The sequence below is a fragment of the Nilaparvata lugens genome, chromosome 1 (genome assembly GCF_014356525.2).
Source record: "Nilaparvata lugens isolate BPH chromosome 1, ASM1435652v1, whole genome shotgun sequence".
Taxonomy (NCBI): Eukaryota; Metazoa; Arthropoda; class Insecta; order Hemiptera; family Delphacidae; genus Nilaparvata; species Nilaparvata lugens.
This window is the reverse complement of record NC_052504.1, coordinates 14173728-14186700: the sequence shown is the minus strand read 5'-3', so window position 1 is coordinate 14186700 and position 12973 is coordinate 14173728. Positions and strand designations below refer to the sequence as shown.

The 12973-nt window shown below is 33.6% G+C and overlaps 1 protein-coding gene across 1 annotated transcript; it reads right to left on the bottom strand.

Annotated features, from left to right (window-relative positions):
* Positions 1-415: 415 nt before the first annotated feature.
* Positions 416-11933, bottom strand: LOC111060017 (ionotropic receptor 21a). Its single transcript, XM_039431132.1, has 8 exons — positions 11541-11933; positions 9713-9921; positions 8456-8587; positions 4086-4253; positions 3320-3561; positions 2131-2271; positions 1647-1842; positions 416-895 (listed from the first exon to the last, which is right to left on the bottom strand). Exons 1-8 carry the CDS (start codon positions 11886-11888, stop codon positions 673-675), a joined length of 1659 nt encoding a protein of 552 aa, XP_039287066.1. The 5' UTR covers positions 11889-11933; the 3' UTR covers positions 416-672.
* Positions 11934-12973: the final 1040 nt, after the last annotated feature.

Below are 12973 nucleotides of genomic sequence, written 5' to 3'. Positions count from 1 at the left end.
TACAATTTGAAGTTATTTTTGCCATTTGTAATGGTGAAGATGATTTAAAAATGTTTTTTTTTCTGTGAAAATTTAAAATTGAGTTTTAACCTTCTTTTACCTCAAAATTGTTCCAGCGACCAGATTTTCAACTTAAATATGTGCAACGCTAGTTCGCCTCCATGTTGCACATTGGGTAAAGCTAAATGGACTAGCAAATAATGGCGATCACATAAACTTATGTTCTCCTGACCGAAAACTACACAACATCTCAAAGAATTTGGAAATATATAGGTGTGTATATATATTGGTGTATATCTAGGCATTTGAGACTCATGAGCTGTATAGGCTATTTGTTGTGTATCTGCCATACGCTAAATAATAATACACAGAAAGTTATAAGTAAAGATTTTTTTTTGCTGAGGGTGATGCCCACATGAGCCTAGGCTTATGCGTGGGTAATGAGGCGGATGATAATGAGAGATGATTGGTCCTACAGTTTTATGTGATTTGATACACATTATTTGTGATAATTTTTTGCAATTTATCGGTTGCACAGTTGGCTAAAAAATTATTTAATAGTAATTTCAGTAACTCAACAATACCAATATCTTGAAAAAATTGTTTAGTTTGATTAGAAAAGTCATTGAAAGAAACAGATTCAACTTTTCAAGTAGAGAAATAATTTTGAAATCAAATTACTGAACCTACTTGCATTAGTTTTCCTGTACTCGCGCGGTACTGATCCCATTCTACATCCCTTGACAATTTCATGAATAATCCGCTCTGAATCACCCTCATAATAGTTACATCCAGTGGGTGTTTGTAGATGGCATCTTTCGAAAATACAGCGGATACCATTAGAGGAACAAAGCACTCCTTACTCAGATGAAACAGTGATTTCTTGTGTCTAGAACTGAAAATTTCATACAAAAAAGTGTGAGGGTGATGTTCTCTGGTCCATCTACACATTTAAGGAGCTTCACATTCAAAATTCAAGTTTATTTTTTATTTAATTAGAGTAAGCAGTTAATTTCTAATTCATTGCTATACACTCGGACATGAGACATTTAATAATGTGGAATGTAGTATATAGGTGCGGAAATGCCTACAACATTTTATTGGTGAATAGCTTCATAGCTTGAATGTCTTGATCTATTATAAACTGCCATGTTTCAAGTTTTTATTGGGCCATTTGAACATAGAAGTTATATAGCCATGTCACAATTCACATTGAAGAAACATAAAATTAATAAGTTCTAATTTAAAATAAGTTTTCATTTCATTTTTTTCTATTGTGAATTAAAATATGAAGAAGGGCCCCATACAAGATTACCTTGGGTGTTTCATTTAGACTTTGATATACAGTGTATTGTGAATGTAAAGGTGTTTGCTACACCAGCTAAGAGTGTTTTTTTCTGAAATATTTTGTACAATGTATGTTGATTGGTCGAATAAATTATTATTATTTTTGATTAGTTACACAGTTACAACAAATGCAATAGACAATAATAAATAAAACAGCTATCGGAATATTGTGTCATTCACAACTATATCAGTCTACAAGTCGTCATTTTAGTGTTGCAATTTGATAATAGCTTCCTATTAAGAATGATGACGGAGAATAAATAGTTTTCTCAGTTTGTGGAAATAAAAAGTCAAGTTACCTGGGAGTATAATTGGTGTTGATCATGAACTTCATTTCTTCTTTCGATCCAAGAAATGCATATGGCTTCCAATAGACGGCTTTGGAGACGTTTTTCAATCCAAGTGCAAGATTTGGAACAAAATCAGCCTTCTTTAAAAGCCTGTCTGTCACTTTATCACTGGAATTTTCAAATGCTGCTTGCCATCCACTTCCGTCTAGAATCAAAATTAAGTTACTTAGCCTACTATTTGTTACCAATCATTGGAAAATATCATTTTCATAATAGTATAATCGAACAATGAATACATCTTAAAAATTAATAGATGTTGTTTTTCAAGCTGCGCACTTAGAATAACTTCCATGTACAATCAATCTTATTGAATCCTTCTTATGAAGTCCCTTACTCAGTTGTTATCAATCTGGAAAATTATCTTTCATTAAATTATCGTCGAACAATGAATACATCTTAAACATGAATAGATGTTGTTTTACGAGCTACTTACTTAGAATTCCAATACGATAATTGGCCTTAAGAAGTTGTTGAGCAGTGTCGAGAACAGGAGGATATGCCGGCAATGTTATGAAGGCAATGATACAGCCTGTGTATGCTGCTGTGATTATAATTGTAAATACCCAATAAGTACCTGAAAACAACGAGTATTCATCTATTAAATGTAGGAATGGTTAATATAAATATACTACATACCGTACGCTAAATTCAAGTTTATTATATTACTCTGATTACTGTAAGCTGATTTTACGACTCACACTGGCGCACAAGGAACCCTCCTTTTGCCGGTGTTTTTGCCTCACCTACTCACCTCACCTCATGCATGTGAGCATAAATTAAATCTTCATTTAATAATTATTATTTATAATATCATGAAAAAGGATATAATTTCGTTATTATTAATTTATAATTAAATAAATTATAATTTCCTTAATTTTTATGTATGTATTTTAGTTTAAATGCAGAAGCATATACTTATTCATTTTTTGTAAAGCTGTTTTTTGGCAAATAATTATTCATTCATTCATTCATAATGTATTCTATAAAGTTTATTCTCTAAATGAATATACACTCCCACATTAAAATATTAATTTACTCTTTCACTATGAATGAAGCATATTAATTTGTCACTCTGTCATGCAAAAGTTTATCAACAGTACTACCACAATAAAATGCATTTGACCGACAATAGATTTCACTAAAGTCTGCTTTTCAGCATTTTGGAATTAACTATTAACGCTTTGCTCAAATTCTCGTTGACATATTACCAGAATGTGACTACTCACTACTGTAGGCCTTCATATTTCCACTGCTGAATACAGACTAAATTCAAGTAACTGTTAAAAAATCAAGTACCTTACCGTACTTAAGGATTTGATATAGGAAATAAGTAGCCTGCTTGAAGAACATAAGATTTGTCAAAATGCTCGCTCCTCCGATTATTTAGTTTGTCTTACACAATAATGTGTGAGTTACTTATCAGTCAACCCTCCTACAAAGATAATGATAAGCTTTGTACAAAATCTTTCAAGAACCTTGAAATTCGTCTGTTTCAGCAGTTCTCCACGGTAACATAAAAACCTTCATTACTCACAGTTATTCACGGAACATAAAACTACATTATTTTGAAATTCAGATGAACTATCTAGGAAGAATAATAAAATAATATGTAAGTTAATCACCTACGAATAAGCGTGTTGCATTATGTTTTCCACTCGTCCACGATCCTCTTCCAATGAAAGTGAAGCAGTTGGTGAACGTGCCGAAGACATACCAAAACATGTTTTCAATCTCCCACGGATCTTCCAGTAGATGTTTGAGCGTGTGTCTTGCTGAGAACGATATTGGAATGATGGCAAATAAGTATATCAATATCAAACAAATCCACACTTCCAGCCGAAACGGTCCCAATATCGCTCTATATCTGTAAATTTGTTTCAAGAAAATAATTTTTTATTGAAATTATTTTGTTTCTCCTATAGATTTCAAAAAAATAATCTGTCTCCATTCTTTAGTTATTCAAGACAGCTTCTCAAAATCCAATCATGTCATTCATTCTTAATAAATACTATATAGGTAGGCTACTATATAATATGATACGGTACTTCTGTAATAGCCTACTATATGGTATTTAAAAATTGTACCTAAAAGTGGCCTGAATATTTTCCACTGCATTATGTTTGAAAGGATGGAATTGAAAAAATTAAAACTAATTTCTCTAATTCATTATAATTTCAATAATATGATTCTTTCATCAAGGTACAATAACCATCTTTATCCAATACCATAACAGCTATCATCTCATCAATCCTGACTTTATGCATGTAAACACGGCAATAGTATTTGTACGTACATTTTGTATTGTAAAGGAGACTTATTTGGGGAAACCCATAGACCTCATTGTGAATGAATAAATAAATAGTAAAAAAGAAGAAGTTTTAAAATTACTTTGGTAAAGCTGTTGATGTTAACGTGATGAAGTTAGCGCAGTCATAGGAATGTACTGTTGAAAAAGAAAACTCGTTCATTCTGTCAGCAGTGGCTGGAATCCCTGCGATTGCAATGTCTGCTCTAAGGTTTCTTACTTCTTTGATCACTCTTCTATCAGAAGCATTCCTGAAAAAATGGATGTTCATGATGAAAAGCTGGGAATTGAATTTAGGTTGATTTAGCAAGGAAATAAATTGTGCTGCTTAGACATGCTTACTATTATGAAAATGTTATAGCTAAAAAGTTCTTAATGTTCGAGACAGCAATCAGGAATACTGTACAGGAAATAGCTGATAAATAAGGCTTCCTTCAGGTGCAATAATAATGCTTCACCGTTCTGACTTGGTGAACCCAGACAGCACTGGAATAATTTTTTCCTACAGATACCCTGAAAAGTGACCATTTCTGCACTGATTGCAGGCCACAAAGAATCACTTTTCCGCTCTAGTGCGCAAAGTAATACTTTGCGTACTCCAGATTTGCAGCATGACAACGCAAAATAGTTAGTAGGTTATATGGAGCACCAGTGCAGGAAAATCAAAATTATGTTGGTACCATTATGAGTCTCCCACATTCAGGGGTTTATGGGTAAGGTTGAGTCTCTGGAAGCTGCTTTAGTGACTGAAAATTGGCAACCAGCTATGATTTGTTTGAGCGAGCACTGGCTGAGAAGGGATAATTGTGGGGTTTTGAGCTCTCTTGAGGGGTATTCAGTGAGATCAGCATTTTGTAGAGAAAGTAAGGCAAGAGGGGGAGTTGCAATCTTAGTTAGGGATGATATTTCTGTCACGGTCAGAGAGGATATTAATGGTTTTTCTTCAGAGAAGGTGTTCGAAGTTACTGCAGTTGAGTCCGAGGGATTGTGTGGTGGTAAAAGAGAATGTTCTGTTGTAGTATCTCTCTATAGAACACCGGATAGTTCTTTGGATGACTTCTTTTCGCGACTGGATACACTTCTTTGCAGATTGAGTTCGGATGTCATACGGAAGAATATTTTTCTATGTGGTGATTTTAATATCAATGTCTTGGATCATTACTCGATCCAGTGCAAACAGTTCATTAATGTGTTCTCTTCTCATGGGTTTACTCTTTTGATCAATAGTCCAACAAGAATTCAATCAGGGCCGTTTTATACTACATCAACTTGTATTGACAGCATAATAACCAATGTTGTATCTGAGAGCGTTGTGGGTGGGGTGATTGACTTGGGTTTGTCTGATCATCATGCGATATTTGTCAAGCTTATTGGTCGAAAACAATGTGAGGATGAGAAGTATATAAGTAAGAGAATTTTCTCAAGCAAAAATGTTGAACGCTTTTTAGATTTATTGAAAGTGGAAACTTGGGAAGATTGTTTTTCATCCTCTAGCTGTGATTTGTGTTTCAAGAAGTTTTTCTCTAGATTCAATCGATGCTTCATGGAGGCATTTCCAATCAAAACCATGAAGATTAGAAAGAATAGTTCAATGAAAAAATGGTTGACTCCAGGTTTGAGGATCTCACTTAAAACAAAAAGAGAGTTGTTAATGTCTTTGAAGAATGATGCAAGGTGGGATCCTAGCTTTTATTTATATGTTAAAAAGTATAGTAAGGTACTGAAAAAAACAATTACTTTGGCCAAGAAAAAATATCTTGATAGTGTGATTAAGCATTCGGATAATGTTACAAAGGCTACTTGGCAGGTAATAAGGAATACTATGGGAAATTCATCTTTCAAAAACGAATGCCCAAACTTGTTTGCGGATGGAGTTTTGGTTGACGAGCCTGTACAGGTTGCAGAATGTTTCAATGAGCACTTCAACAGAAAATCCAAAGCACATAGGTGCAACTTAGAGGACATTAAGGAGTACCTACAAGCATTCAGACAACATAGAATAGAGAATAATAGGGGTTTTAGACAGTTCAGATTTCAACCATTATCGGAAGGGCAGGTTCTCAGGATAATGACAGGCTTAAAAAATAAGAGTTCAGCGGGGTGGGATGGCATTCCTATATTTATCATTAAAAAGTCATATAATCTCATACTTAAGCCTCTAACATACTTGATTAATCTCTCTTTTGATACTGGACATTTTCCTGACTTGTTGAAATACGCTGTTTTGAAACCTTTGTACAAGAAGGGGGATAAGAATGATGTTGCTAATTTTAGACCAGTAGCTCTGCTCTCATCTTTCTCGAAAGTTTTTGAACGGGCTTCTCATACTCAGCTCAATAATTTTTTTGAAAAATCCTCTCTTTTTTGCAAGTCACAGTTTGGATTTAGAAAGGGCAGATCCATTGAAGATGCTGTTTTCGGAATTAACCAGGGGACACTTAAGGCTAGGGATGACTCTGAACAGGCTCTGGGTATTTTCTGTGACTTGTCGGGAGCTTTTGATAACGTTCAACATGATCTTCTATTGCACAAATTGAAATATTATGGTGTAAATGGGAAAGAATACTCATGGTTCCAGTCATATTTATCGGGGAGGTTCCATAGAGTGCCAATATCTGTTGGTAATGAAACATGCAGCTCTTCTTGGTTACCTATGTCTCAGGGAGTACCGCAGGGTTCAATATTGGGTCCCCTCTTATACCTGGTCTATGTTAATGACATCGAGAGTCACGTCAATTTCAAACTCTCTCTTTTTGCGGACGACACTACAGCTTTAATCACCAGTAGGAACAGTGAATGTTTGATAAGAGAGGCTGAGAGGTGTCTTGCTGAATTAGATTCGTGGTTTGTTCAGAATAGTCTTAGTTTGAACTGCAAAAAAACTAAAGTAATTCCCTTCAGTAGAGACTATAAAAGTTTTGGAATAAACTTGAATACTCAAAGTAGAGTTGAAACTTCTGATTCCACGACATTCTTGGGTCTGATGGTGGAGAGTGATTCGAAGTGGAAGCTACATATTTCTCATGTCACTGGTAAATTGAATAGAGCCTTGTTTGCATTAAGAGTAATGGCTAGAGTAGGGAGTGGAAAAACTGTTCTTTTTGTATATCATGTTTATTTTCTGTCAGTTATGAGATATGGAGTTATTTTTTGGGGAAAAAGTATAGAGAATAATGGAATATTCATACTGCAGAAGAAAGCCATTAGGATAATTTATAAGATTAATACAATGCGCTCTTGCAGACCTTATTTTAAAGAAAAGAGATTACTGACGGCTCCTGCTATTTATATATTAGATTTAGCAATCTTCGTTTTTAAAAATAGACGAATGTATGAGGAGAACGAGGTGAGTCATCCCCATAATACACGATTTAGAGGTTTTGTTTACCCACATCACAGACTAAGCCTGCTGGAGAGTGGCCCGTTTTATATGGGAATGAAAATATTTAATTCAATCCCGTCTCACATAAGAGAAATTGATGGCTTGAAGAAGTTCAAAAAAACACTCAGGGAATTCCTTATTGTATTGTGTCCGTACAGGTTAGCAGAATTCCTTGTTGAATAGTGTTTGATTGATATTATAAGGGCCCACATTGTTATGTGGGATCTGTTGTGTTGAAATAGGAGGGATGGTAGATATTAGATTAAACTTTGACGTGTCATATACTGCGGGATCGTTTCTCCCTTAATGCAGTTCAGTAATTGTGACGAACAAGAAAAGTAAAGTAAAGTAACACTGACTGTGGTGCACGTTATAATATGGCAGTGGACAACGATGACAGGGACAGCCACCACATGAGTGCCGCCTTCATTCATTTACTACATTATTATTCAATTTTAAATAAATTAAGGTCTTTATTAATAATAAAATTACACAGAAAAACATTTGATGGATTTCAGGGAATTTTACCCATAATTACCCACTTTTCATATTCAATGGTAACTGTAGGAAAAATGTAATATGAAATACGTGCGCAAAGTTCCTCTGCTGCACTCAAGAAAACATTCCGCCCTCGCCTACGGCTCGAAAACGTTTCTTTCGGTGCAGCAAACTGTCACTTTGCGCACTAGTTGCACAAATAACTATTTCAATTAGGTATACCTGATTATAATAACAATCTATAATCAATTTGAGAATTTCTCTGGTTTTTAATATGTACACAAATCAATTTATTTTCCATTTTAATTATATGTAGGTCTAAACAAGACGAAAATTATGATTGATTGCTCAACACGTTAAGCTGAATCAGGCTTGTGTAAAGTTATTAGAAAAAATTCACTTGAAATGGTTGATGAGTTTTTTTTTTGAAGAAGGGAGTTCGAATAAGCACATGTAAAACTCAAGACTCTAGTCTTAACTATTGCCATGCTTAAAATAATTATGAATGCTTGGAAGTATGGAAGCACCAAAAATGAGAATATTCAGTTTTAAAAGAGTCTATAGATTCCCTACCCTGAGTCAGCTGGCTCCTCTATTTTGAAGGTGAAATTTAGAGCTTCAGAAACAAGTTGAAGGAGCCTTACTTCATATCCATCCCAGGTTGTGATCCTCTCATCTGCATTCGATTTGCTTTGCTGATTTTTCCTAAATCGCATAGAAACAATAGATTTCAATTGAAAAGAAAATTTTCATATTAAAATGAAATGCATTTCTTAATATGCAACTTCTCTCAAAATATTTCAAGCATTTAACACTGGTCACTTTGATTATAGACAATATAAGTGGCATGTGACAATTAGGTATATTAAATCGTATACGATCGATTACATCGTATCGTGGAAGATTTTCATTCATATAATCATTTATTCATAACTTATCAATTGTTTACAAATATTATATTCATATTATAATTATCGTACTTACATATCTTTCTGTCTATGTGCTTTGATTATAGACAAGTGACATGTGACAGTTATATTAAATCGTATTAACGATTTTCATTCATATTATTATTTATTCATAACTAAATTGTTTATAAATATTATATTCATAATATTAGAATTACCCTACTTTCATAAATTCTGTCTGTCTGATATATTTTATATTAGCCTGAATACTGTACTATTTGTGTCAATCCAGGAATAATCCTTGAATTTATATAGAAGCACGCTTTAAGTTACTGCATACATGACTTTTATTCAAAATGGAGAAATAATAATATTGATTTATTTTAAATTGTGGAATGCCTAATGATTGAAATCTATGTAATAGATTTTGCTCAAGTGTAAGAGGCATTTTTCAATGAACAAAATTACTCAATTTTAAAATACAAATCTGTATGAAAGCAAACTTTGCTACATGCATGACTTTTTGACTTTGTCAAAATTAGAGCAGGTATCACAATTATTCATTTACAAGTTATCAAATTATTCATTTTAAAATTATCAAATCTGATTATTGAAATCTATATAATTATTTAAGAAGCATGATTTAACTTTATTATATATATATATATATGCATATGCATACATAGGCCAAAATTAGAAAAAAACATAATTTTAAACTTAATATTTCAAATACCAATAGAATTTAGAACGTTCTGGAGCCACTGACACGCATCTTCTCCAGCATCATGGAGGGCTGACAGCCCTCCATGATAGGAGTATTGTGGACACTCAGATATTAGGTCTATTTATTTAGATTATTTATATTTTATTATTATTTATTTATATTAGGTATATTTAACTTTATTGAAGCAAAATGACTCACTTTCTGAATACAAAAGGTGGCTGTTGAGCTCCTGATAAACGAAATCTATAGCCGTTGAAACCAGACTGGAATTTATTTGGAAAGAGGTTCAATTTGGGCTGAGTGAGGCGGTCGCACCGCCACACTGTCATCACCTTGGGCACGGTAGCTCCCATCGAATCAGTGAACAGAAGATGCGTGTAAATTGTTATATCTTTTGAATTGTTCCTCTACAAATGCAGCACAGAAAATAGGAAATATACATAGAGAATAAAGCTAATGATAAACTAATTTTTAAAAAAATGATTTGATAGCTATCTAACGGTATAGCTATCAACGAATCAGTAGTGAATCAAGATGAGTATAAATTATTCTATATATTTTGTATTGCTCCTCTAGGCTTACGCACAGAAAATAGACAATGAATAAAGAAAATAGTGTTTGAAAAATAACTCGATGAAGCTCTTCCTTTCTCAACTTGCTCCAACTTTAGTCACAAATCAACTTAAAAGGACTACTGTATCCTCATAATAAATAATTTAGTGAAATATTATAGAATTTAACAAATAATACCTTGTTCAAAATTAATACAATGAGCGAAACTATAAGTAGGTATTAATGGTTAATCTATATATAAACAGAGTGTCTGATAAGTCACTCCCTATTTTTATACAGCTATAATTTCTTTATTTCTGAACCAATTTTGTTGAAACTACATTTGTTAGATAGAGCACTCTTTGAGGTTGTGTTTAACACCAAATTAAAATTGTTTCAATTTAAAAATGCCCCCTCTATTGACTGTGGAAGAACGAGCCGGAATAGGAGCTCGTTATGTGGTCTGGGGATCTGTGGTGCGAGTACAACTGTGGTGGAGGGCAGAACGAGGGATCCATGCAACACTGGATCCAAAAACACTGAGATTTTTCTTAAGAATCGTTGCAACAGAGTAACGTGAAAGACCACTTTCACAAGATCCTTGACGCAGTGATTTCGTAGGGCTCCTCGTGAACATTTCACGAACTCTGTCAACATTCGCTGCTGTCCTTGACGTTGATGGTCTTTCTGATCGTCTTGCATCTGGGACACTCCCTGTTGTTAGTAATTTGGAATGGAAATTTTCAATAGTTTTTGCATGGATCCCTTGTTCAGCCCTCCACCATCTCTGTATTCGCACCACAGATCCTTAGACCACATAACGAGCTGCTATTTCGGCTCGTTCTTCCACAGTCAAGAGAGGGGGGATTTTAAACTGTAACAAATGAAAATGGTGTTAAATACAACCTCAAGGAGTGCTCTATCTAACAAATGTAGCTCTAACAAAATTGGTTTATGAATAAAGAAATTTTAGCTGTATAAAAATAGAAAGTGACTTATCAGACACTCTGTATACATAACTCACTCCAATTAAGTTTACATTAAAGTGTTTCATTGAAGTACATAGATTTATGTGTGCTTTGATCTTCTTATGCCCTACAGAACTGGATAGTTTTGTAAAGTCAAGATCGTATGAGTATTGTAAAGGCAAAAACAAAATTAGGCTAATTGTTAATTTTCAAGTTTCAAAATTGAATTGTTATAATTGAATCAATAAATTTCACATCTTCTTAATGAGTGACTGATTGTTGATCCATATCAAACTATAAAGAAGGCGGGCATTGGAAAATATAATCTATCACTTGAAAGTAACATTATTTATACGAATCTCTATTCAATGGTTGATCTGGTTAAGAGTACTGAAATGTATAATCTCTCACAAAGTAATATTGGTGCCAATAGTGAATGGTTGATCTGGTTAAAAATATCTTATTCAGGTTTAGACCACTTGCATTGAATACAATAGCCTACTCACCGCTTCTAGGCCTTCCACTGTCAGTGAAGGGTCGAACAATATCAACATATTGACCAAATTCTGTGATATTGGGCTTGTCAGAAACGACGACAACTGCCAGAGCGATGTCAGTGGGACAATAATGATTCTTGATTCAGGCTGTTTACCAAGTACATCAGAAACCATTTCCAGTTCTTTCGTCAGCAGCACAAAATTATTGCATTTCTGTTCTCGTCTTTTTTTGATAATATCGCCTTTCACCTTCATCGATCTCCCTGTTATGAGGAGTCGTCCATGGACTGAAGGATATGGATAAGTTTTCAGAAGTTGTTCAATTATTACCTTCAAGGATAAATAATTTGTGAACATAAATATCAAACATTATTCTCATGAAGCCATTAAAATTCTGCTTAAAGTGACATTAAAATATTAGTACCTATTGATATGCTACTAAAATATTAGATAATATAAAACACTTCACTTACTAGGGATACTTCTGAACAAATTAATAAAAGCAATATAAAAATCTTGTAGTACCCATTATTTTTTAAAAACTTTGAAATAGTTAACAACTAGTTTTCATTTTGTTTCCACATTTCAACTTGAAAATGACCTAAGTTAGGGCGAAACTAGTTGTTGAGTTACAATGGTCTAAAATCGCCCCCTCCTGTAAAAATAATGTTACTTGAAAATTAATTTACCTTATGCAATAAGTAACTTTTATATGCTTAAAATAGATTAATAAGAGTCAATTTGATTGTTAATGACAATTTAATTCAAGATTATACTTACAAAATCAATGTTTTTCATAAAAGTTCTTGGGAGTAAGCAAATCTTTAGAGTTTTCAGTGAAATCTTTCAATATTGATATCTTTTCTATCATAGCAGTAGATTTGTATTACCAAGACTAGTGGGAAGTGATAGATAGATAATTACAATTATTTAACACACTTTAAAATATTACAAGTGTTGTGTAGACATTAGACTTTAAGATGAAGTACACAAAGATATGACTGATTTCCCATCTAGTAATATTGGCAATAATATTCTTTTATTCACCAGAAAAGATTGTGAGACGATGTAGAAATAAGGGCGAGACCATATTAGGCGTTTTCAGACAAGTCGACAGAGCAGGAAGCTCTCCAATTGTCTGATTATCAGCTGATTCCCGAACGCCAACCCAATCAGCCAATCAGAGAGCTTCCTGCTCTGCCGACTTGTCTAAAAAAAACTTCCAATATGGTCATGCCCTAGTTTCAATTGGGATCATTTTTCTTCATACACACCAGTCCGTTTGCAATTTTCCATTAGTAACTAATGTTCCAATTATTCACTAAACAATAAAAAGATTAAGGGATTTTAAAGAGAAATTTTACTTGAATGTCCAAAGATACTCACAAGTAGATTATCAACATGGCTATGTTCCAGCACTTCTATTAATTTTCCTTGGCAAT